Source organism: Wyeomyia smithii, chromosome 3 (assembly GCF_029784165.1).
Source record: "Wyeomyia smithii strain HCP4-BCI-WySm-NY-G18 chromosome 3, ASM2978416v1, whole genome shotgun sequence".
In the NCBI taxonomy this organism is placed as follows: domain Eukaryota; kingdom Metazoa; phylum Arthropoda; class Insecta; order Diptera; family Culicidae; genus Wyeomyia; species Wyeomyia smithii.
In genome coordinates, this window is record NC_073696.1 from 66,882,569 (window position 1) to 66,909,474 (window position 26,906).

The following is a 26,906-nucleotide window of genomic DNA, read 5'->3' on the forward strand; positions in this document are numbered from 1 at the left end:
TGAACAGGCAGGTTCAGAAGCCACGAGTCGCCCCTGTGTTTTACCAATGCATACCTGCAAGCAACATTTCACCAATAGCATCGATAGAGCTTAATCCGGAAAAATATGGCAGGAAAAGTATACAAATGACACTGAAATTCCGCTCCTGTGCGAAATTCCGCGCAGTACATTTTCTGCTTTTTTTTTATTTGAAAATATTTCTACACTCGTGAAAAAATACTCAGTTTTTAAGCCAAATACATGTGCATAAGCCTTCCAGCTGGTCTCGAGGTACGATGATGGCCTATCAAGTCAGTTGTCGTAGGTTCGAGCCCCGCAATTGTCCTGTACATTCAACAGTTGGCTGCGAAGTCTGTGTATAATAAACAGAAGGTCGAGTTCTGAATCGGAAAGCACCAAGCACCAAGACTTTGCTATATTATACATGTGCAAAAATTCATTGAAATCGGTGTAACTCGAAATAAATCATTTGGAATGGAAATCCTTAAATGTGTCGGCTGTCCCTCAAGAAAGTAACCTCGGATCTCTATTGTTTTCATTGTTTTTTTTTTACACCTGAAGCTTTTTTACTTAATAGGATAGACTACAGCAGCACTTGATTACTCTCAAACTGATGTAATCGTAAGTCAAGTGTGTTGAAGTGCTCGTAATTTTCTTAACCCAGAAGGAACCGAATATACTATCTCTGCTCAATAGCTACACTGTAAAGGGTGACAACTGAAATTTTGGAAACGAGAGTAGAGGCCATCCACTTTCCACGTGGACAGATTTTTAACGATTTTGAAGCACCACCCCTCCCCCCCCCCCCTTTAAAACAGCCCATATAAATTCTAACAATTTTGTATGGACCGTGGACATTACACAGACACCCCCTCCACAAAGCTGTCCACGTGGAATGGTGATGGCCCCGTAGGTAAATGTAAACTCTCTCTTTTCTCCTTTCCTCTGTTCTGTTCAAAATGGCGCCAAAACAAAGTCCACAAAGCTGTCCACGTGGAATGTGGATGGCCCGGTATGTAAATGTAAGCTCTCTCTTTCCTCCTTTCCTCTGTTCTGTTCAAAATGGCGCCAAAACAGGGGCGAAAAGTTCACAGTAAACCATTTTAAAAGCAAAAATTTTCAAATTTTGAAAGAGTTCGCCAGGAATGTAGCCAAAGACCGGGCAAAGTAATGGACAGAATGGATTTCGTTTTTTATTGTCCAAATCATGGTTCTGCACATACACCATACTAATGAAAGGTATGTGTTTGACAAGATAAAATTGCATAACATTTTTATTTTTTTTTATTTTTGTGGATTCATTCAGTCGGCCTAGGCTGTCAAATCTTGCTATGGGGGAATATCTAATTTTGCTTTGAAAATAAAAATTCAATGAAAAATTATTTGCTCTCAGCTCCTTTATTGAGGCAGTCATCATGTGAATTTACCATATACTAACACATCGAGCAAAAACCTACAGAGTTGCGTTGAGTACACAGCGCGATTGTTGTTCCAACATTTTTTTTTTTCACTGCCATCCAACGTAGAAGCGGCATGTCAACAAAATTCCTCCATTTAATAGACGCGACATTCCGACAGGTAGGCCAAGGTATTGCAAACTTTGACTCCCGTAGGTCGCGGAGGGTGCGAATCTAGATCAAGGCAAAGGGTGGTGAGTGATGTTATAGGCAAATGTGACAACTGAACGTGGCTGAAAATTGGTATAGCTGTCGTGGCTCTTTTTCTAGAGTTCACCGACTACCGGCAGGCCAAACCGGGACTCACCAATGCCGAAGACCTCAGACACTGGAACATATAGCGCTTTTGCAAACCGTAAAGTTCAGGTGGAGTATCCGTTAGCGTTTATGTTTAGGAATCACGCTTCGGTTATAAAAAAAAATAAAAAAAACAGTGTTACGCTCGACATTTGCTAGAACACGTTTATGTTAAGCACCAAAACACGCAAAAATACACACGATATATTATGTGCTATTCGCATAAAGCTGGCGGTAAATTTCTACCAATTAAATTTCTTGTCATTTTTTATTACGTTCCGTGCTAGGACTAACATTGGATTCAGATTGTAACTTTTCACCAAGAGTCAACATTTGTCGATTGTGCTTCTATGTGATCATTGTATCCATGTTTACATAGTATCAAAGGGAAATCATCTATTCGTAGATACGTTTCTATTTTTAGACACGAGGGCATAAATAGAAGTTCCTGTTTACCCTCCTTTCCGGAAGTCAATGAACTGTAGCTAAACCTGCACACCCTGACTTCACTGTTCACTGCATTGTGTCTCAATGTGTTGCAAAGTGTTCTACTGCTGGTTTGATTGACGGTTCAACTCGTTGCAGGTTGTTATTCATATGCAGTAGAAGTGAGTCAGCCGCCTGTTAGTTATGTTGCATTACATTGCACTCTTTTCGTAAACAGCAGGTCCCTTTCAATATAGATGATTTTTTTTCTGGCCGTATCCCTGTTCAGTTCTGGGTGCCTGCTTTGAAAGGCAAAATTGCACAGTTAGCTAGTTTGACCCAGATAAGAAAGCTCAAGGGCTCACGCCCTGCTTCGGTTACAGTGCAGGAGAAGGTGAAAATAGTGTGTACTAATTAAAATTAGGTTGGCGCGCTTCTAAACATGAGATTGGCTTTCATGTTTTATTTCTCAATATTGGTTCTGTTTTAAAGACGTTAAGCTTCAACTAATCGACCTATTACATAATTTATACTTCAATTATATACTCTTGTATTTTTTGTTCATTCGTGGTTTCTAGTGTATAAATTATGACAGTTTTGGAAAGTAAAAAATTTTATTATTTGTTTTCGTTTCGCGATAGAATTACGATATTGCCTCTAAAATGTGACACGTTTCGAAATCGCAGTCTTTCATGGGGTGTACGATTTTCTGTTCGACGCCTTCTAAATATACCCATCAAATTATACTTTAACGGTCGAAAAAACGGTTGCATGTTAGCAGCAGTTGCTAGCGAGTTGTTAGCAAATACAAACTTCTAAACCCTCAACCTACGCTACCACTCCTAATGACTAATATGACGGGGGTTGTTTTGCAGCAAAACCAGCATCGGCACTGACGAAACAAATAATTGGAAAATTTTTCCTCACTCCTCTCCATAGTCTGTTCCTACGGTTGTCAGGCTTTTATACTGTCTAATTCTGACAGTGTACATAAAATGTGCAACATTGTCCGCAGCAATCAAACGGTTTTTTTTACCCGGTTAATGACCTAATTAAAGCTAAAAGAGCAAGTTCGGATTTTGACCTTTTGTTTATGCTATACAGACTTCGCATCTAATCAACGAAACCGTAGGGGATAATTATGAAGAAAATGACTAAAATTTTCTCTGTTGGGTCAGAATAATTGCACAATACTTTCATTGGTCATTGTGCAGGTAAAAATATTGGGAATTCAATAAAATTATAAACAGGACTAAAATTGTTCGTTTCAAATCAGCATTTTCATTAACTCCATAGCCACGGATCACCTGACATCTAACCTTTAATTACAGTTTAACCATCAAATTTTTATTTTTGATGTCTTACTTTATTGGGGTGCCATTCCGAAATATCATAAATAGAGTGAAACAGCAGAATGAAAGATTTCAAATGCTTACAACTTTGTTACCACTGAACGGATTTCAGTCATTCATTGGCTTCTCGTTGGAAAGAGAACAAATTTCTCTAGTTTATGAAATCAATTTTTGGAACATTTTTTCGTAGCAAAGGGATTATTATTTTTTTTTTTTTGTAAGATTTGGACAAACAGTATACAGTACAGTATAACAGTATAACAGTAGTATAGCAACAACAACTTTGTTCGCTCGAGTACACATCGACACGTCCGTCGGAAGTATAACTGTCGTTAGTCACATATTAATGCTAGAATGCAACATTTATTGTGCATCCGATCACTGTAGCAAAAGGATAATTTGCTGAAAACCGGATCGACCAGTAGTAAGCAGACTTGCGGCAATGCAGCAGGCGACGTTTTTATGTTTGTATGGTTTTTGCTGCAACACACACTTATTCAATTACAGAATTCCATAGCGGACAGCACCTTGTTTTTGCGTGCATCAAAATTATTTATTTGAAGTGGTTATTATTTTTTGTTGCTAATAGTGATAAAAACTTTAAAATTATTTTTCTATTCTTCTAAGTGTTCATTTTTCGACCGTAGATGGCAACGATCGAAAATGTTTTAATTTCTCTACCATTATCTCACCTTTATCTTAATACTGTGTTTTTTTTAATAGGGGGGGAATGTTTGTAATGATTTATTTATGTACTAATATCTAGTCAGAATTAGTATTGTGTGTTCTGCCACAAATGGTGACATTTCAACACTATTATATATATATATATATATATATATATATATATATATATATATATATATATATATATATATATATATATATATATATATATATATATATATATATATATATATATTTGTACGCTTTTTTATATTATTGAATGTTATTAGCTTTCGCAGTTAAGTTAATGTAATTGTAGGTAAATTATTAAACCTACTTGTCAAGGGAAAAAAAAGGAATAAAACAAAACTTAAAATAAACTTAAAACTATCTTACGGACTATAAAAGGAGCTAATCGTTGCAATTGAGGATTGCAACGATTTTTGTCGGAATTTGTTGATAATTTGGCTTGACATACTTTCTAATGTTTCTACATAAGTGAGCCTATGCAGCTCGTTCGTGCTAAACCAGGGAGGACGCTTCAAAATCATTTTCAAAAGTTTATTCTGAATCCTTTGAAGTGTCTCCTTCCTGGTTGTACAACAACTTGTCCAGATGGGAACCGCATATAACATTGCTGGCCTAAAAATTTGTTTGTAAATTAACAGTTTATTCTTGAGACAAAGTCTAGAATTCCTGTTGATAAGAGGATATATTAATACTGTGTTTATATTCTCTATATACTGTGACACACCAATAGCGATTTTTCCGAGCTGCGTACTTGCATTAATCTTGCTATTTGAATTACATCACACATACTAAACAACTCAATAATAACAAGTCAAACAATAGTCAAAATATGATAGCATTTTGTGCGTATTTGACTAGCTCTCCTGGTTACAGCAATAATACGGAAAGCTAAATTTGGCTGCCCCATCACTTGTCCGTGGCCCGCTTGTGTCCTTTTAATGATGAGTTTTTTGACGGTTGTACGGAGAGTAATGCACTTCACGCGTAACTTTATATAGCGCAGTCCAACCTTTTTTTTTACTTTTCTCCATAATACCGTGACCCCGCCCACTTGTCGCGTTAGTCCTCTCCGTAGGTATTCAAGACAGTCGCAAGGTTATTCAACACAGCATTATTCATTCGTCCACTGACTTTCGCGCGATTCGGGTGTATATTTCAAAATCGGTTCCAATTCACATTTATTATTCCTGTTTCTCGTGATTACGTTCCTACAACATGGGAAGATGACGCACAGGCCACAGCTATTCCTAAAGCTGCTAATGTCACGGCCAGCACTTGTAAATTATGCGAGGTATAGGAGTACCTATCGATCTGGTAGCTGCATTGTAACGTGCCGCGAAAGTGTTGGAATTGACAGGAAACGCTGCTAGAGATAATAGAACGGTAATCATCCTGCAAGTGGTGATTTGCAATGACGAGAAACTGAACGAATGTCTATCCGGCGTCACTTATTACCCAGGGAAATGTACTCCCAAATATCCAAGCTGGTCTGCCTTTGAACACTCGGCTTATCAAGCTGTAGTTCAGCCAAAACTTGTTTAATAGTAGCTTTACAAGCTATAAATCATCAAAATTGTTTTTTGGAAAGAGTGCGTATTCTACGTCAGCTATGCGGTCGTGTCTTGGATACAACCTCCTACTATTTGACTATAGAACTATTATAGAACAGATCTTAGCCTTTCGTATGCATAGCAACTTGTGCCATTAGTGCTTGTAGTTAATGAGTATAAGAGTTAAGAACTCAATTTTTGAAGTAAACACTTATTTCTCTCAATGGAAAATTTTCAAAGAACAAAGACAAAGTAAAAAACAACTGGATCGAATGGGTAACAACTAAAATTGTGAAAATTGCCTTAGTTCACTGGGAACCTCTTGTAAGTGGAAATCTTCCGGTTTCGGTGCATAAATTCCTGCAAACTTTATCATCACAGGCCCAAAAGCTCAAACTAAGAAATAAATGAAAGATTATTGGTTTTAGCCATTCCTGTGAATGGTGGCCCCCAGCCACCAACATTTTTCCGGAGACTTAAACGAGTTTTCTCGTGAACAATGTTGAAGCGACAAACCCAGCGAGCATTTACTATGTGATACCCTCACGTAAGTTGAAGCATTTCTACACTAGCCAGAAAGCTACTGTTTCATGTAGCGAACATTCCAATCGTCGTCCTTATTTCGTCGTCCAGGTCCGTATTCAATCCGTATTTAAGTCTTGATTGTTCGTGGTATTTTGGGTGTAGCTGACGAGTCACCGCATTTCGTAATTCAGCCGTCCGCTCCGGATCAGACGCTGTTGGAAACAGACGCTCAGGCAAGCTGCCCTCCTAAGAGAACAGCTCCCCCTTCCTTGTCAGTATACGACCAAGTTCCCATTGGTTCATCGATCTTCCCTTCTGCTTCAGAACACACTGGGTTCTATTCTATGCCAACTAGTACGGGTGTAATACTGGTACGCATTGCCCAGCCATTTACCAACCTGGCGAACACACCTGGCTAAAGTCAATAAGTTGCGGTGGGCCGGTCACGTCGTAAGGATGCCGGACGACAACCCTGTGAAATAACTTCTTTTCAGCAACCCTGCTGGCACCAGAAATAAAGAGGCGCAGCATGCAGGATGGCTCGACCAGATTGAAGGAGACTTGCGGGTGATGAGACGCCTAGGGAACTGGCGAAACACTGCCCAGAACCAAGCAACATGACAACAACTTATTGATACAGCACGAGCCAACACGGCTCTCGTCTGATTGGTAAGGTAAGGTTAAGCTATAATCTTTCTAAGGCAGCTTTTTCGGGCTTTAGGGCAGAATTTTTTCCACTTTTGTCGACAAGTGTAATTCACCAGGAAGGTTGTGGAAGATCGGCCTAAGTGATGGACAAAAAAGACTTCGTTTGAAGAAAATTTTTATTCCATTTATTCAAAAACACTAAGTTGATTGAAGGTATAGGTTTTTGCCTGATGAGGCCTCATCACATTACGCCATAATACGCAACCCAGCGAATTTGCCTCAGTGTCTTCCAATCGAACATTTCTTTGGGATTTCAAGTTCCTTGGTGTACGAAAATAACTGGAGAGCAACAAACTGCAAACAGTTGATTAATAGAATCAATCAACTGCATTCGAAAAGTCGACGTGAATGCCGTACATCACCTTTGTTCCGGCATCATGAAAAAAGCATTTTCAGAAAGTTTTTCGTCCATTACTTTGGCCGGACTTCCACTACCTCACCACAGTCCACCACAGTCGAAACTGGAAGATTTTTGCTTTTAAAAGAGGTTACCGTGAACTTTCTGCCTAATGTTTTGTGCTGTTCGCTAACTGTACGATGCGCTTGTACAAGGCTCGTAGCATTTAAAGGCCCAATACACACACGGTGTAATGACGCCTTCTCCATACAAAATGGAAGGCGGGATAGCGATCACGCCTTCTATTTTGTATAAGGAAGGTGTCATTGCGCCGTGTGTATGGGCCTTAAAAACCAAACAAAAACACTAGCATAAAGAGAGACGGGGGCGGAGACGTTACCAACCACGCTCGACGCCTGGGTTCGAATCCCAACGCCGACATAGGTGTCGATGGTTGGTGGGGTGGCGTGATCCACTCACTACCAACACAAGTGGTCTAGATTCAATCCTACCCGACACCGGGAGATTTTCTGAGGCAAAAAATCTCTGGGATCACGCCTTCCATCGCATGAGGAAGTAAAGCCGTTGGCGCCGTTCCGTTAATCAACGGGTCGTAAGTTAGGGTCCTGGGTGGAGTCGCCTCCCGGGCGTCGGTGATTGGCACAACAACAGTGACGGAACTAGACCGACGGAAAATAAGCGAGAATAAAAAAACTAGCATAACGAGGAGAGATGGAACTTATATAACATACTCTCATTTTTCGCTGGATGTGTTTGTTGTTGAGTGAGAGAGCCTTAAAAAAATCCAGCATTTTAGTTGTCACCCTTTTGGGGTTTACCTGTTTACGGCGTTTGATCCAACAAACTTTGCGTGTAAATTGCGGTTAAAATACAATTACAATAAGTCATCTCTTTTTCCTCGTTACTAATCAGTTATGCACTCTTTTCTGTGCTAGTAGTCAACACGAGGACCTGAGATAGTCGTTCTTGTGCATTTATTCATAGGTAAAATTTTATGAAGCAGACAAACAGTGATTACGGCTGCTGTTACTAGGGCAATTTCATAGAAAAATATTTTAAACAAATCTTGTAATACTCCGTTCTAATTTGCTGCCGATTTTAATTCAATCCAATTCGCTCCATCGAAGTAATTCTTAGTTTAAACCAAACAAGTGAAATTCCTTAGTAAATAGTAAGTAAGTAAACATTATAGTTTCCCTTTCATGATTAATGTAAATATTATTCCATGCTGGTATGTTACCAAAACCAAAATTAGTGTTTTGCGAAATGCGATATGTTAATAACGTCTCTCCAGTCAGTCAGCTGATATGATGTCTTATTAGTGCCCGTTGCCAAGAAAGCTAAGCTTGTTAAGCCAATGCCAAAACGATTTATTTTTGGCATTATTCACACGTCAATTAACAACATTGCAATTCAGAAATTAGTCACCCATTTTCATTGGAAACCATCGCTGCACCACGTGCTTATAAATAGAAAGGTTTCCCCCCTATCCTCCTTTCACAGGTAACATAGACTGGGCAGAAGCCGTAGAATTCAACGGTAGTTATAGTTTTTCCTCCTCGTTACAATTTTCCTACCTGTTGTCGTGTAACGGTGTAAGTTAAACTGTCACTCATTAGTCACCGTTTTCGTATGACAATGTTGTTGAAACACGGAAACGTTAGCTCCAAATGAAATGGAAAACCTTAATTTTGCGCCAAGAATTTTTGTTTTACCTTTGTGATATGCAAACATTTTTACTGTGGTCGATGTGTCTGTAGTGGTATGATAACGGAGCTTTGCGATTCCTGCACACTATGTTCTTTGATAAGTTATTTACTAAACTCATTTTACATGCTTGTATTTGAAGCAGTCGTTATGGTAGGAAGGATCATCCGCTTACCCAAATGCGAAACATCCGCTGTTTTGTGTGGATGTTTATTTTTTTACCAACAATTCGTATAGAAATGACGTTGAAAATTCAGACTACCGGACGTTTTACGTCAGTGTACAGTATTTCAATAAACGTGGTTCTGTAAGTAGGTGTCCAATATGACGTCTACAATGCATGAACGTCTGAAACGTGCTATAAACTCGTTCACGCAAATTTGAAAAGTACCAGAAATTTAGTTATCGAATTTTATCTTATAAGATATAGCGATGCAAAGGCAAACAAATCAATTTACGATGATTTGTATTCAAAGTTGATTGTTAATTGTTCTCAGTAATTCAAAAATGTATTGTCTATCCGCGTCAAAGAAAATTTTGCAGTCTTTTTTTCTAATTTGATTGTTTGTAAATGTATAAAATTTAGTCGCAATTTTAAGAGTATTTTTGCTCAATCTACCAAATATTTTAAAATAGGTGAAAAAAAAAATTACCGATAACGCAATAACAAATTCGAGCTTCCACAAAAACACTACACAATTCTGCTAACTTCGAAAAATTTAGAATTCCAAATTTTTTTTATACCAAAACACACAGTTATGAACATTCGAGCAGATTCATAGCATTCTTAGTTGTTTATTCAAATTTGGCGCCGTGTCGGCACCGTCGCTTGCTGATTTCAATTAAACAAACATCCACTCAATATACTCTCTGTGTGAACAAGTATTAATCAAAACTTTCCAAAGAAAATATCGGTCCTCCAACGCATCAGCTTGTCCACCAGAAAGCAGCACGGAAAACGACAAACCCACCCGAATTGTACACTGTAATCGCGGAGGATGATATCTGCCCAACCGTTTTATTATTAGGAGAATAGCGAGGAAAAAAATCAACTAACACGACGTTACTGGGTTTTGAATAATAAAAATGTTTTTTACACGAAAAAACTTTTATTATAGTACATTCTACCGTCCGGGATACATTCGTTCGGTCATTGTTTTTATTCAGGTCCCATTTCCACTGCATTTACTCACCTTCTCCAACTCAGCGAAACGGTTTCAATCTTCAGACCTTTATGTGTCCACATGGCCAAGACTAGCAGCATCTTAAAACACGGAAAATTCCTGGGCAATATACTATTTATAGTGACACCACTCTGCGACTAGGCTGATTGTGATCCTCTAAAGGAAAGGGAGAGGGGATATGTGTTCATCGCGTAAAGCAGGTGGACAATTTTCCAAACAAACCGTGACAGTTTTCACCACACCCCCAGGTGTTGAATGTGGGAAACCTTGAAATTCTTAGCCAATTCACACGAACCTTCCGGACAGCGCGGAATGTTTTCAGTGCGACGGGACACCACGTGGTAATACGTAATAAATTTAAAATAGTGCTTAAATTACAGTACAGTGAGTTGACTCATTCTATGAAAATTATACTTGGATATCACCAGTCATCGATTACGTTTTTACAGTACTTTATTTTTTTCCTAAGAACGAATACATGCTTTTTACTAAGCACGCGGTGTTTTACTATGCTGCTAACTTATAGAACATCATCAATGAATACCGTCATACAGAGTAACTTCAATCATCATTTGCATATCCGCTTGCTAGTAATAGAGTTATCAGGAATGTGTTGACAAAAAACCAAGATAAAACCTTTATTGTGATTTTTCAACAGAAATCACTTTCTGCCTTTTGGTTGCTAACACCATGGGATATGATTAATAAATAACAACAATATACGGTACACTCCTTGAGAGATATTTTCTCATTCAACAAGATTTTTATTTATGTACATATTCAAAGCACACATCGTGCGGAAGAGGAACTTCCACCTTTACACATAAAACAGTATACTGTGGGCTGAGAGAATTTAGTTGAAGCAATAATCCTCGAAAATTTTCCAAATTTGAACAAAACTAAACTATAGGTTTAAGGGGCATCCACACACCACGTGGACAGTTGTGGGGGGAGGGTATGTTTCATGTCCACGGTCCGTACAAAACTTTTATAATTTATATGGGCAGTTGTCCACGGGGAGGAGGGGGGGAGTCTAAATCGTGCAGAATCTGTCCGCGTGAAATGTGGATGGCCCCCCAGTGTTTTCCACGGGTGCAGAATTTTGTTCAGACAAAAAATTAATAAATTTAATTTTTTTAAAAGGCGCATGAGCGTTTCCATGCCAAATAACGAATATGTTTACAGAGTTACTCGCCAAGAGCTTAACGATTTTAAATTACTATTGAAATCATAATGCGTCATTGAAATTCGACTATTCTCAAAAATGTTTAAATTGAAAAAAGTCTTTGAAACATATCTTTTAATTTAAAATTCGTTTTACATTTTTTCATACAGATCTTTTTTTCAATAGTTTGGAAATAAAGTCAACTTTCAAAAAAAAATATAATTTGAGAGATGAATGTATTCCGTTTTTGATTCAATGTATAATTTAGATCGTCTTTTCCAATTTTCTTAAATTAAATTAAAAATAACTTAAAAACGGAAGCAATTCACGAAGTTAGTTGTAACAGGGTGGCCACTCTACCGGAAAAAATGAGAAAAAGACGGGAATTTCAAACCACCGGGGAAAAAAAGACGGGGAATTAGGCTTCACACCGGGAAAATCATCCTTCTGCATATCTTCTGCTTCATTTGTTCATTCATGTCTGAGAAAATATCAACCCGAAAACTTGTATGTCATTGTATGAAGACCTAATTGGTTTGATTCTGCCGGTTATGGAAAAGCTTGTTTAGCCAAAGTCAAAAGCGGCTTCGAAGCGTTAAAAATCAAAGTTGTTCAGTCGAAACGCCAGAACAGTCTCCTTCTGCTATCCACTCACATTTTCCGCGAGCAAGAATTGCGGTGGCGTTTCTCTGCTACGGTGCGGAAACTCGGAGACTGTCTTCCGAAATTTTGTTAACAATATAAAAAATTAAAACCATGTCAGTATCAACATTCTACACATTTAGTTTTCGCGGAAATGTGAGAAATTGATATAGTTTTTTTTGTTTTATATTTCAAGCAGTAAATGTGGAGCTGATGATTGAAAAATGTACTAACTGGGGAAATAGTTATTTAGAAATTTACTAAAAATATAGTCCAGCAGGGGGCACCCGAACTCACAACTTCTAATCTCCGGTCAGATGCGTTTCCGATTACACCACCGCAAGACGTATAAGTCGGCCTTTCTAAATAGCTATTTTGTATCGCTTGTACACTTTATCGCACGTCATCATTTACTCAGTAGAGAGTATTGTTTGGTGGCTGGCCTTTGTTTCGTAACTCTCACGTCGCAGTGGGGTCTACTGCATCAGTAAGAGATCGAAAAGCGCCAGTCTGTTGCCGTCTCTACCAACGTGGATGCTGATGATTGAAAAATGTACTAACTGGGGAAATAGTTATTTAGAAATTTACGAAAAATATAGTCCAGCAGGTGGGTCGGGTCGATATTACTTAACGCTTCGCTGAAAGCTGACGAACCAAAAAAAAGCTCTCCACTCTGTCTTCTCGTCTGGTCCAGCACTAGGGGGCCCCTCGTGTCGCAAGGCCCGGGGCATTTGCCCCCTTTGCCCCCCCCCCCCTTGAATCCAAATCTAACTGCCAGGAAGTATTATGTCAGCAAAGGTTCGGTAGAAAAATTTTGTTGAAGCAGAAAACCTTCGGGTCGTTGGTAGATCGGTCAGGGAGAGGGCAAAAGCCGAAAATTGACACCCGAACTGTTAGGAAGATTGTGCGAGAGGTAAAGTCCGGGAAATCCAGGTAATCCTGCTTTCTAAGGTTTCTCATCGGACTGTTCGTCGGCGGATCGAAAGCAAGATTGCGAAGCGGCTGAAATTTGCCAAGGAGCACGCAGAAAAACTAATTCAATATTGGAAAACGGTTTTCTAGACGGATGAATCGAAGTTCGAAATTTTCAATCCGGAAGAGGCGGATTCGCGTATGGTGCAAATCCGGCGAAGAGCTACAGGAGCGCCATATCCCGGGAACGATGAAGCAGGGAGGGTGAAATGTTATGGTGTGGTGGTGTTGGGTGTGGGAAGCCTGGTTAAAAATTGACGGGATAATGACGGCAGAATCTTACTCTAACATCCTCAGAGAGAATTTGGAAGTTTCTCTGCTCAAAACCGGGCTGGAAGATTTGTGCTTCAAAAGGACAATAATCCAAAGCACACACCAAGATAACTAAGGCATTCTTCCAGTCGTGCCGCATCAAGCCGATGGAATGGCCCCCACAATGCCCCGACGTCAGCCCCATCGAGGATTTATGGGCAATTCTCGACGCCAAGGTGGACAAAACTAGTGTTATCAAAAAACATCCTTATTTCGATGCTCTGGAACGCGCCTAAGAAGTTCCCGACCCACAGTACCTCAAGAGTCTCGTGGATAAGCATACCGAAGCGATGGCAGGAGGTTCTGAAGGCCAAAGAAGGCCACAATCATTATTGATTTTTTGTTTGTTGCGTTTAAATATTCTTTTGATGCATTTGTGTAGTGGCACTATATTTTGTCATTAATTTCTATGAAGTTCAAACTGATTTTTTGTTGTTGGAAAAACTCTTGTTTGTGACAGCCGATTCCGAATGATTCTAAAGAGTACAATATAAATTAGATTTAAACAATTTTTACGCAGAGTTCGCTTGTCATTTTCACCAAAAAAGAGAGAAAACAAAAAAAAAGATGTAGGTGTCACTCTATTTTACCTGTCACGGTATTCGTACGATAGTTAACCAGAATTTTCGTTCTCCCCAGCGAACAATGTTGTATAAGAGCTTATTTAGCTTTAGTTCAGTCGAAATCCACCGGATAGTAGCTTCACAAGCTTCATTTCAACATAATTGTTTGTTGGGTCGTCATTAAAAGTGTCGATATTGATCAAAATTCAGAAGTTTGAGGCCCGTTTTCGTTCCTTACCCTACATTCGCACTGCATGAATCAAACAATGTTGAAACGAAATCATCAAAGAATGCCGTCACATATTTCTATGTTTCAATTTGTCTCTTGCTTCCGCAGAAATGTGTAATTTTCATTTCGATGGTTGCCCCCCCCCCCTCCCCCTCCGTGCTGTCCACGTGGTATGTGGATGGCCCCTTACGAGAAAATTCATTCAAGTTTCTCAAATAGTTTAAATTAGGCTAAGAGCCCCAACATTCACAAGAATGGTTGAAAAGCTATAATCTTTATTTTTTCTAGTTTGAGCTCTAGGGCGAAACCTGTGTTTGCCAGTGTAATTATAATCTGAGGACTACAAATCCAATTAAAATGTGATCAGAACTTTATTTCAAGGAAGACATAAGTTAGAAGGAAAAACTTAGTAATTTTTTTTTTTAAATTGTAGAATGAGTCTAGACCTTTTTTTTTCATTTTGCCTAGTTGAAAACCTAAGTGTCCAAACGTAATAAATTATGTTGCGCATTACCAAGAAATTTTCATAAAAAGCTGTTTTTTAGAAGCAACGGTTCTCAAAATATTTGCAAACAGAATGAGTTTTCATATTCATGAAGTTTTAATTTTTAGCCTTCGATTTTGGTTAATGTCGCTATCGATCACATTTATTTCATAAAAAAATTACCAGGACCAGGATTTGCAAAAAGAAAAGAAATATGAAGAAGAAAACCTTTTGAAAGCATGGTTGCAATATTAGAACTATTTTTTTCTATTTACTTTTTCATTAGAAAAAATGACTAAAACTAAGACAAATTTTCAAAAAAGTGAGAAGAATGACAGTTAAAAAAGCATCAAAATTCTGCATTGATGCATCAAAATTCTGCATTAATGTCAAAAACCAGGAAAAATGCGTCGCCCTCTCTTTGGTTATGAATCGGCTTCAACATAATGGGATTAAAATTTGGTTGAATTACTTTTTTCTGCTTTTTTACTCTAGCCCATAGCGTATAACTTGAGAATAGACATCAATGAGAACCGTTGCCACACTCTCGCGGTTCCATTGAGAGGAGCAAGCGCCCTCGTGTGTAGGTTTACGCTGTGTAGCAGGCAACAACAACAATCCCAACCTGCCTACTCCGGTGCGGTCAGCCGCACTTCTCCACTGCTGGTGCTGCACACGGTTAAGTAGCGAGAAACTACGTGAGAGCAAAAAAAAGACAGGAGAGAATCGGAACCCCAATATGTGTATTGGTATTACAATGCCTAACGTTTGGGATAAGAACGTGATTAATTTCTTACGATTGACAGAATACATTTGGTAAATTTTTCAATTGGAAACATCATCAGTGTTTTAGATACTACGACTTGCTGGTTGGAATAAAAGTTCATATATTTGCTAGTCCATCCATTCAAGAAAGCTAGCAGCTTGGTAGCTCGCGAGGAAAAGGTGAGTTTCGCATATATTTCGAGGACCCACATAACAGTGGGAAGCGATAATTGTCGTCATCGCTTGCAGAATGACTTCGACCATAATGCTTGCACGTACATATATAGGCGAACAGTTTCTTTTAGAAGTAACAGTTTAGTGCGCGATGGGAAGAAGCGGTGCGTAAAATATGAAAAGCACCTTGTCACTCCGCGTTTTACCTCACATTTTCGCTAAAAATTCCGCTGCGCACATAATCGTGAAGCAATTTGCGAAAAATTGGACAGTCTTCTGACAGTGATTTTAGCAGGAGCATCGTTAAGTCAAATTAGATCGTCGGATTGCATAGAATGAACAACGTGCCTCGTGCCGTCTGCACCAACTCCATACGATTATGAAACGATCAGCAATTCTTAAAATAATTTTTACGTTGTTATATATTTGCTACGACTGTTTCAAATATGTAATTGATTTAAAGAGTTTAGATCAAACTTGCATTATTAAAGTTTTTTCTTTCATGCGTGTCTATCTTTTTCAGATAACCACAAAATTTGCCACCATCATGGATTTCAAGCAGCAACATGGACAAACCCAGTACCCACGGAATACTTCCCGACTGAAGCAGACCAACCCGACGACATCTTCTGCTGCTCCCCAGAAAGTTATGCTACGAAGAAGATGTCGCAGCGAAAGTCTTCCGATGGCATCGATAAACGAAACCAAAAGCGGTAAACAGCGCCTCCAAGGTCACCACCATCATCTTTACAACCACCCCCAGCACCATCTACTCAAGTCAAAAGGAGATAATCCGTCTTTGCTAGTCGAGTCGGTCAGTCTGCAGAACAATGGTGGCCGAAAGGCTCTACCAGCGATAGGAAACAACGAATTACTGCCCAGTATCACAATCAACAGTGTGAAGGAAAACGTAATGCACAACGGTCACACTCGAATCGTCGAGAACGCTTTAAATGCCAAGGATGTGTACACAAGCGAGCTAGACATGTACCGGAAGGATCGCAGGTATGGCTACTATATTGCCAGCGAGAAGCAGCTTGAGTCTCGTTTCGCGCGTAACCTTGAAAGTTCATTTAACCCACGGAACACCGTTTTCGATCGAAACAATCGGAAACTGCGAGCCCGCAGTGAGTCCGAGCCGCATGAAATCTACACCAGCAGCACGTCAGGGTCGTCGCTCAGTGGCCGGACGACACCCAGCTTTAGTAATCGGGAACAAGTGCGAGATGTGAGTATACTTATTTTGCCTAAAGCTGTTACATAACAAAGCTTGCGGAAAATATTTACAATTTATAGTTTCTTATATCAAAATTATGATAGAACAATTCTATTCAAACATTGCAGCTTTGTCTGAAACGCACCCGCGACACTATCTCACCCACACTAGAGGGCGACGAAACACTGGAATGTGTAGCTTCGTCGGTGCCTCTGAAGGATTCCCCACCATCAAAAATGTTCAATGCGGTCGACGTCAGCCGGCTGGATGAAGCCTTAGTCAATGTAAATGCTACCCAGCAACAGCGTTCGAAAGGATCTAAAGCAATCTCCACGGCAAATGGAGTCCGCACAACAAAAACTGTACGCTCACGTACAGGAGCCCCAGTTAACAAATACAAATCGAGCCTTAAATCCGCACCGACCACTGTGTCGGCTATCGTTGCTTCAGGTGGATTGGTCGCCGGACTGATTGGACGTAAATCGGTGTCGCCTCCACTGCTTAAACCATTAGCCGGCTCCACTTCTCCTACACCGTCCGGGATATCGACAGGAACCAGCGGTGGTGAGTCCGTTCATACACAAGACCTAGACACGGAAACGATTGGCCATTCGGACGCAGGAGACGATGAAGACCTGGACGATGAATGTGGTGCAGAAGATGACGATCTGGAGGACGAATTGATCGAAGATGATGAATTACTGAATGGATCGATTACAGACTCGGAAGATAACTATCAAACTCACCTAGCAGCATACCAAGCAAGGGCGAAATCAAACTCCACCTCACCGTCGCCATCGCTAGTCAAAGGACCAGTGACATCCATCGGTTGCGTGCAAGGAGGCTGCCCGATTGAAGGACCCTTAGCACCTAGTCTATTTCCACATGTTCCACCTTACATTACATTTTCAACACACGAAGAGAAAGGTCCTCCAATGCCACCGGCCATTCATAAAGTGCTCAAGTGGAAGATGACACTCATAACTCCGATCATCGTGCGGAAGGTGTTGATCAATAGCGGTTTTCGATTGCTTAAAAGTATGTAAATAATCTTTTCAATGTTAGTCTTTATAAAATTAGCTTTCTATTACAGAAACAAACGATTGGGTCGGTATCTGGGGTAAACACATGAAAAGTCCTTGCTTTAAAACTTTGCGCTCCTATCAGAAATTCAATCACCTACCCGGAAGCTTTCAGATCGGTCGAAAGGACCGCGTTTGGCGAAATTTGCAGTCACAGATGAATCGGCATGGTAAGAAAGAGTTTGGATTTATGCCCCGAACCTACATTATACCCCAAGACCTGAAAATGCTCCGCCAAATGTGGCCCCGCTACAGTCAACGAAACTGCAAGTGGATTATCAAGCCGCCGGCCTCGGCGAGAGGCACCGGCATCAAGGTCGTTAACCGCTGGTCGCAGATACCCAAGCGGAAGCCACTGATTGTGCAGCGTTACGTCGAGCGACCACTGCTAATCAACGGCAGCAAATTCGATCTTCGTTTGTACGTTCTGGTGACATCGATCAACCCCCTGCGCGTGTATATGCATACGGATGGACTGGCTCGATTTGCTTCTGTGAAATATAGTGAGAAATCAGACACCCTCAGCGATCGATATATGCATTTAACCAACTACAGTATTAATAAGCTGTCAAACAACTACAGTGCGAATGAAGATGCAGATGCCTGTCAGGGTCATAAATGGACTATCAAATCACTGTGGTCGTATTTTACCGAGCAGGGTATCGACACGGATCGCCTATGGGGAGCATTAAGGAATCTAGTCCTACGGACGATACTTGCAGGCGAAGGACCCATCCATGCTATGTCTAAACTGAATGTTGCCAGCAAATACAACTGTTACGAGCTCTTTGGCATAGACGTGATACTCGATTCGGAACTTGTTCCGTGGCTGCTGGAAGTAAATATATCACCCTCATTGCATTCCGCTTCGACACTGGATGCACATGTTAAAGGACCACTAGTGAAAGCGTTGCTAAACACGGTTATGTATCAGGTATATCCATCTTGATCAAATTATTGCAAACATGCTTAACACAATGTTCATTTTACATGATAGGTTCCTCCGAGAATACCTCTTGCTGAGCAGAAAGAAATTCTAGCAGAACAAGGCCTAGAAGGTCCGCTGTGTTACGACAAACGGATATACGTATCAGTCTTATCGAAAACCGAACGCTTGAAACATAACGCGTTCATTCAGAAAGATACAACAAGGGAAGAGGTAAGCATCAAGTTATATTTTATGATTTTGTGATCATCTAATATTTGCGGTATTCTTTAGTACCTCAACGCAATCCTAGAAGAACTGACCCCAGACGATGTACGCTGTTTGATGCTCACCGAAGATGAACTCGCCAGAAGTGCCCCACTGGAACGTATCCTTCCAGCGCCCAATAGCCACCGGTATATTGGATTTACCGAACATCCTAGATATTATAATCGCTTGCTGGACGCCTGGGAGCATCGCTACTGTCACAATCGTGCCGAAGGAATCGCCTTGCTGCAGTCACTTTGCGAACAAAAAGTCCATCTACAGGTACCGCCGAGCACGCTGAAAAAGGTAAGCATCGATTCATTCTATTTTACTGTTTGTCTCTGTGCATTTGCCAGGCATATAAACATTACCATTACACAATACCGACTTCATAGCCTCAAAATGCTGTCCAGCAGCAACTTCAAGCAAATGAAACAAGCACAAGCACACGCCAACTCAAGAACATTCAAGCAAGCACTAAATTCAAACAGAAGCACATTCGCACAAAGCATCAACTCACAGTGGTCGCACACCGAATGCAACCAACCGATTATCCCTACCTCAAAACCTAACGAAACCTGCCCGGTTGAAGATCCACTGAGTCCAATATCTCTTTCTTGAAACATCTATTTTGATAATACTTACAGATTTTTATTTATTTTGTAAATACCTCTCTATATAGATCCCAATCTAAATTGTAATAATGAGTTTTCTAAAATTGTATTAAAATTATTTTTCTATGATAAAACTTTATAATCAAACCTCACGAACGCATCTTCATGTGGCGCACTGTAAAAACCAAAAACCACCAAAAACCAAACCGTTCCATTAATCCAACCAACTACCAAACAAACAAAACTTGCAATCTCGCTCCCCCCGAAACCCGAATCGCGTGCGTGGGTCAGGAATTTTGGGAAGCCTTTCGAGCAGCGTACTGGCGCTGTCGAACGATACAGGGTCGTAAGTGGCAAACTTTGCTTCGTTCTCTCGTTGATTATTTTTGCCAAAAATAGAACTTTTTCGTTCGGTTAGAGTTTTTCGTTCTAATTTTTTTCGGACAATATATAAATGGCCGACAGTATTTACTCTAATTATTGCTAATGGAAGTTTTGGTCGGATTATTATTAACAAGTTCTTAGGAAGCTGGAGAGTGTGCAAGCAACTGTTAAGTTACTTACAATGTTACTTTAGAGCTAGTACTACTATAGAGATTCTTTTCATAGATTTATCCCTTTGCGAACAGTCTCTAGAGAAGTTATACAAAAAGCAGGATCTTTAAGTTCGTGTTGTTGAACTATATTACGTTCATATGTAGACCAGTTTTCTTTAGGTATGAGCAATCTTTTCAAGTGATTAGGAAACTACAAATAAATCTTTATTTTCGCTTTAACAACCTTTCGATTCCGCTGCTGCGCATATCCAGTTTAAATTCGATTTAGCTCGTCCAAAAAAAAAATGCGGTGCATATGCATCAATGTTTCAATGTTTTTAGGTACTAGACTAGTATTAGTTTTAACTGGTTAAAAGTTTTCCTCTCCTACGACTCATCTGATCTGATCCAGAAAGATGCTCAGATAGTTGAAACTATATTAAGCTTAGTATGAAGTGGAGACAGAGAACACGACTTTTATTCGGTTTGATTGTTTTTTTTTCCGTTATATGTTTTAGTTGAACTTGTATAATTTTTTCTATATTATTTACCTTGGTTCACACTATATATAAGTTAGCATTTTACTATACAAAAGGATTAATGGCATTGATTAAATCTGGTTACTTTTGTTATATATAAATTATTTACCTCCTTATCGAAAAAAGGCCTAGAGATGTTTTGATAAATTCTGAATCTAAAGTACACAGTATTTTCTTTTTTAAACACAGTTTTTGATAATCTACCTTTGACTCCAATAGATGAAAAATATAAAGTTGTAGATTTGGTGATAATATTAAATATTTCATAAAATGTTTATTACAAGGAAGTTAGATTCTAAATCGAATTGCTCTTCTACTACTTTGTTCAATCGTACACTAATTATGTATCTGTAGTCATTTTCAACATAAATGATCATTTCTTTTCGTTAAATAGAAATTAACCCAAATAACTGCCAAGTATACACATTTCTGATAACTGATTTTACCGCAATTTCAAAGGCCATTGACGAAATAATTGAAAACATAAACAAAGGAGATGATTACTTTAGATATATTCAACCTCTGATGAATTAGATTGTCTATAGAAACAAATCCCTTACCTATATATAATCGACCCTAAGCGTTTGCGAACGTAGCTGTAAAAAGGTAATTTTAGCGTTCTTTAGCACGTACCTGTTGAGAGGTGCGTGCCCGTATTTAACTCGTTCTCGCTCGTCATACTAATAACTAGTGGATAATAATTAGCGCCTTACGTAAAAATATTTAGTCGACTAACATTCCCGTGTCTCAGGCCCATCCCCGCTCTTGGAATCCTATCTCTCCCCCATTCAAGCGCCCACGCCATGCATCTCTCTTTAGACAAAAAAAAAACACCCCTAGAACATTCAGTAATAATTGTTTTAGTCACTTTGTTGATCGCAGCGCAATCCCTCCTTTCATCATAGTCAGTAGACATTATCCTTCATCGCGCCTTACTAGCCAAGCGTTTGTCATTTCATTCTTGATGTTGTAATTGATTGTGGTGTTTGTATTTCTCGAGCCCATCTACATCTTCAAAGTGATCATTCATTCGATAAAAAAATATTCAATTGAATACTCTAGGATTGAAAAGTAACTTCTTTTTTCCTCGCCGAAATTGCCTTCAGGACTCCAACAATAAACAACCAGACAGTACAAGTAACGAGAACGGTTCTCAGGATAGTGGCATCCAGTCAGACCCGGCTTGCTCCGAATTACAATCCCAAGAGTCCTGTTCTGCGTTTCATTCGCAAGAGTCAATCGATCATATTCCTGAAGCCGCCAGTACTACCAGTGCAACGCTACCTACGGCGACGGCAACAATGCAACAGCAGCAACCGGAAGAGAAGCAGAGAACCGCCGCGGATAGTATGAAGCTTGGTGACAAAATCAAGCTTATTCTAGACGATGCACTTCTGCTGAAGCAACAGCACTGTGGTGATACCGAAAATGCCATTATAGTAGAGCAGTAAGAATCGAATTATTTCTTGTAGAAACACGACACTCGATTGGCGATAATAAGTTATACTAAAATACTACCATCCTATACTATTTTCCGCGCCAACCATCGTCAATTTATAGTTGATGTTCTTTTTAAGAGAGAAAAAACTAGTGATTAGCGGGTTTGCGTTGAAAAGACTGAATCCAAAGTGTTCTCTGTACAAAAACGAAAAAAAAAATAGTTCAATGGCAGAATATTAAGATACTACTTACGCGAAAACAGTAGCCAAATGTACGTCGAATGTAACATAGAAGCAGATGTAGAGTCCTGTTTCCGAACGTACCCAACTAGATGCAAGTAAACTTCCAAGAAAATACTCCCGACCACAGTTACTGCAACAACCCACAATTTTAAGCTTGTAGTTAAAGCTGTCCCTCGCTTCTGTTTACTTGAGCAAAACAATATCCTCTCAAACTGAAACAACTTCCAAGGAAGAGTTTGAAGATAAAGGTTTTTCATTCGATAAACTGTCTTAAATGAACCAGAGGACACTATTGTAGTTAACCCGCTACAAACAAATACATAATTACAGTCGGCTCAGTGACATGCATGATACAAACAATTGTATAACTGCTAAATCATAGGAAAATAAATTCTTAATATAAGCATACGGAACAGAGCAGATACTAGACATGTATCTGTCGATAGAAATAAAAAAGCCGTTTGGAAAGTTCGACAGATTTTAGTCATTTCATCCGAAATTCGTTATCAAGTCAACTAATCATATAAACTGCACCCAGTTCGAATAATATAAGAGTGAACAGATAAGGCTCAACAGTCAGTGCAGTGAGTCCCGAATCCCTTGGGAATGACTATCAAATAAATATAGGACGAACAAAACCCTTAAGCTTACGATGCTACCGCATGTTGCCAAAAGCCAGGAAAGTTCGATATATCCTGTAGCCAGTTTCGTCTACTATAAGCTCTGGTAATCCTTATTTCTCAGATCTTGAGTTCCGACTTGGCGACAAAGGTTTAAGATGTTCTAGGTTGTCACATGTCACGAGAGTACAAAGATAAACAAATTCGTCGGCAACTTCGAAAGTATCCCCATCCATCTCGACCACCGCATAAACACCGGCAGAACTACTACGCTCTCTGCCAGCCTGTATTTCGTTTTGGCAGTGTTTATGGTGAGTAAAATTCTCGCAGCTTTGCTTCTGAGAGCCGTTTAGGCCTCCTCAACAGCTTTACGGTTAACACCAATATTATCAATGTCGTTCGCAAAGCCCAGAAACACGTAAGACTTCGTGATGATGGTGCCGCTTCTCTGTACACCCACCTTTCGTATTGCCCTTCTGAAGCTATGTTAAACAGCAAGTTCGAGAACCCGTCACCTTGTTTCAGACCATTTAACGTCACAAACGCGTTTGAAAATTTGCCCGCTGTCCTGATGCTTGATGCGAAACCGTCAAGCGTCACACGTAACAGTTTAATTAGTTTTGTTGGAAACCCAATTGCACTATACAGACGCTCGCTCCCGACATTAAAAAGTTCGGCTGATAAGCCGTCCTTATCAGCGGCTTTGTGGTTCTTCAGCTCTTTGCAAGCATTCTTCACCTCGTCCAATGTAGGTCTACAGCTTGTCCGTTCTTCCCAATTTCTATCCTGTTCCCCTCGATGACTATCCTACCTGCTTCACCGTTCAACACCACTTCAAAATGTTGCTTCCAACGCCCTGCCACCTCCTATTTACTGGTAATCAGGCTTGCCTACCACGAGATAGTGATCCGAGTCGATGTTTGGCCCTCGAAAGGACCGCACGTCTATGACATCTGAAAAGTGCCGGCCGTCGATCAGCATATGGTCGATCTGGGAGCAGGCAGCAAGTTGTCTCCAGATGTGCTTCCGAATATTAAGACGTGCAAAATGGCTACACCAGATGGCCAATCCTCTGGCCGCGGCGAAGTTCACTAACCTGAATTCGTTGTCATTGGTGGTAGAGTGAAGGCTTTCCCTGCCAATAACGGGAAAAAAGAGTTCCTCTTGTCTGACTTGTGCGTTCATATCTCCAATGACGGTCTTTATGTCATGTTATAGGCGCTCTTCCTACGTTTTCTTTACGTCGTCGGTTCATCGCTTGTCGGTGCGTACATGCTGATGAGGCTGAAATTGAAGAATCTGCCCTTGATCCTCAATGCGCATAGACGGTCATTAATAGGCCTCCACCTAATGACACGGCTAATTTGGTTTCCGACTAGCACGAAACTGACGCCCCGTTTCACTTTGTTGCCGCCACTGTAGTAGATGTGGTACTTGAAAGAAGTCCCGCGGTCGGATCAACAACCCGGAATTCACGTTCTCCGGTTTTAGGCCAACGCACCTCTTGTATGGCTACTACCTCCACTTTTGCCATCCGTAGCTCTCTTGCCAAGATGCCCGCGCGTTCCAGTTCGAGCAGAGACCTAACTTTCCAAGTGCCAAGTTTCCAATCGTTGTCCTTTTTCGTTTGCCTAGGTCTGTACCGATTGTTCCGATTCGTTTCATTCTCTGGATTGTTCGTAGTTTGTTAATTTCAGCATACTGCCTTACTGGGGCTGCGATACCTAGTCCCGCGATGGGGCTGCCGTCTTGGGTGTAGCTGGCGAGACATCGCATTTCTTAGTTCAGCCTTCCGCTCCGGATCAGTCTCTGTTTGATTCGCCCCTAAACTGGGAAACAGACGCTCAGGTAAGCTGCTCTCCAAGGAGAATAACTCCCCCTTCCCTGTCAGCATACGACCAAGTTCCCACCGGTTTACCGATCTTCCCTTGGTAGCTCGTATCCCAATCAATACCACGTTAAGATACGGATAGAAGTTGTTAAGCATTCTGCTTTGGACCACACTGGGGTCTATTTTATGCCAACTAGTACGGGTATACTGCTGGTACGCATTGCCCAGCCGTTTACCAACATTTTCGGCTACTATACCATACCAAAAAAGTCTCTTTCCAATGACATGTTAGTTTAAATAATTCCATGACAAAATTCAAGAGTTAGAGCAATTTTGGTGAGACAAGTTTTGACGAAAAACGAAGGGTTCATAAAAAAGTATTATTTAGAAAATAACGAGGGGTCCATCAATTTGATTATCCAAAAGCAGTTTCTTTACTTATTCAAGATGGGCTTTTAAACAAACATAACTCTTATCGTTTTTAACTCCTTAATATAACCAGTGGTTCGGTGTCAACAGAAATTGCTAAAATATGAAGTGCGGAATACAGCAATATCCCAAATAACGTTTGCATTAAAATGCCGGGCGGTGATAAAAAAAATAGTGCTTATTACGGGAGTCACTTCACGGTGACATCAGAGTGAAGGGAACAAAATCCTATTACGGGACTCACGTAAGTGAGAAAAACGTCGCGAAGTGACATCTGCCGTGGAATCTGGGTTATTATGAGTGTCATATCAGTGAAGTGAGAACGGAAAAAGCGACGTTTCGCGTGGAATTATTTCACGACCATTTTGAGAGGTGAAATGATTCCACGAAGCTGCCATAAGTCTTAAAGTTGATTGATTTGTGATCTAATGGTAAATATTGGATTTATTCTTCAGTAACGAAGCGAATCAGAGTTTGATCCGTGCCTTAAAGCGGTCAATTTTTCATTTTTTTTTGCCCGATGAAAAAAATGCAAACAGTTCAGGAAATTTTCTATACCGAAAAAAGCATTTTTTTTGATGCCGAATGTCTTAGAAATGCAAAACACGTCAAGATCTGGTATTGTCTAAAAAAACGGGAAAAAACGACTTTCTGGGACTTAGGTGCTTATTACGGGAGTCACTTCACGGTGAAATCAGAGTGAAGTGAACAAAATCCTATAACGGGACTCACGTAAGTGGAAAAAACGTCGCGAAGTGACATCTGCCGTGGAATCTGGGTTATTATGAGTGTCATATCAGTGAAGTGAGAACGGAAAAAGCGACGTTTCGCGTGGAATTATTTCACGACCATTTTGAACGGTGAAATGATTCCACGAAGCTGCCATAAATCTTAAAGTTGATTGATTTGTGATCTAATGGGTGCTTATTACGGAAGTCACTTCACGGTGAAATCAGAGTGAAGTGAACAAAATCCTATTACGGGACTCACGTAAGTGAAAAAAACGTCGCGAAGTGACATCTGCCGTGGAATCTGGGTTATTATGAGTGTCATATTAGTGAAGTGAGAACGGAAAAAGCGACGTTTCGCGTGGAATTATTTCACGACCATTTTGAACGGTGAAATGATTCCACGAAGCTGTCATGAATCTTAAAGTTGATTGATTTGTGATCTAATGGGTGCTTATTACGGGAGTCACTTCACGGTGAAATCAGAGTGAAGTGAACAAAATCCTATTACGGGACTCACGTAAGTGAGAAAAACGACGCAAAGTGACATCTGCCGCGGAATCTGGGTTATTACGAGTGTCATATCTGTGAAGTGAGAACGGAAAAAGCGACGTTTCGCGTGGAATTATTTCACGACCATTTTAAACGGTGAAAGGATTCCACGAAGATGCCATAAGTCTTAAAGTTGATTGATTTGTGATCTAATGGTAAATATTGGATTTATTCTTCAGGAACGAAACGAATCAGAATTTGATCCGTGCCTTAAAGCGGTAAAATTTTTATTTTTTTGCTCAATGAAAAAAAAAGTAAACTAGTTCAGGAAATTTTCGATACCGAAAAAAACATTTTTTTCTATGCCGAATGTCTTTGA

General features: G+C 40.0%; 1 protein-coding gene across 6 annotated transcripts in view; it reads left to right on the top strand.

Moving 5' to 3' along the window:
* The window catches only part of LOC129729455 (tubulin monoglutamylase TTLL4), a 40,561-nt gene extending 17,663 nt beyond the window's left edge, over positions 1-22,898 (top strand). For 2 of the 6 annotated variants that reach the window (XM_055688033.1, XM_055688032.1), the window contains exons 2-7: positions 16,090-16,794; positions 16,911-17,820; positions 17,876-18,798; positions 18,862-19,023; positions 19,084-19,362; positions 21,852-22,898. In XM_055688033.1, coding sequence (XP_055544008.1) covers positions 16,114-16,794; positions 16,911-17,820; positions 17,876-18,798; positions 18,862-19,023; positions 19,084-19,362; positions 21,852-22,196 — 3,300 coding nt within the window. In that variant the 5' untranslated portion in view covers positions 16,090-16,113 and the 3' untranslated portion in view covers positions 22,197-22,898. Of the gene's footprint in view, positions 1-15,388; positions 15,573-15,811; positions 16,015-16,089; positions 16,795-16,910; positions 17,821-17,875; positions 18,799-18,861; positions 19,024-19,083; positions 19,363-19,961; positions 20,017-21,204; positions 21,352-21,851 lie in introns of those variants that run through there. The other 4 variants (XR_008728674.1, XM_055688035.1, XM_055688034.1 and 1 more) reach the window with 4 other exon arrangements.
* The last annotated feature ends 4,008 nt before the right edge of the window (positions 22,899-26,906 follow it).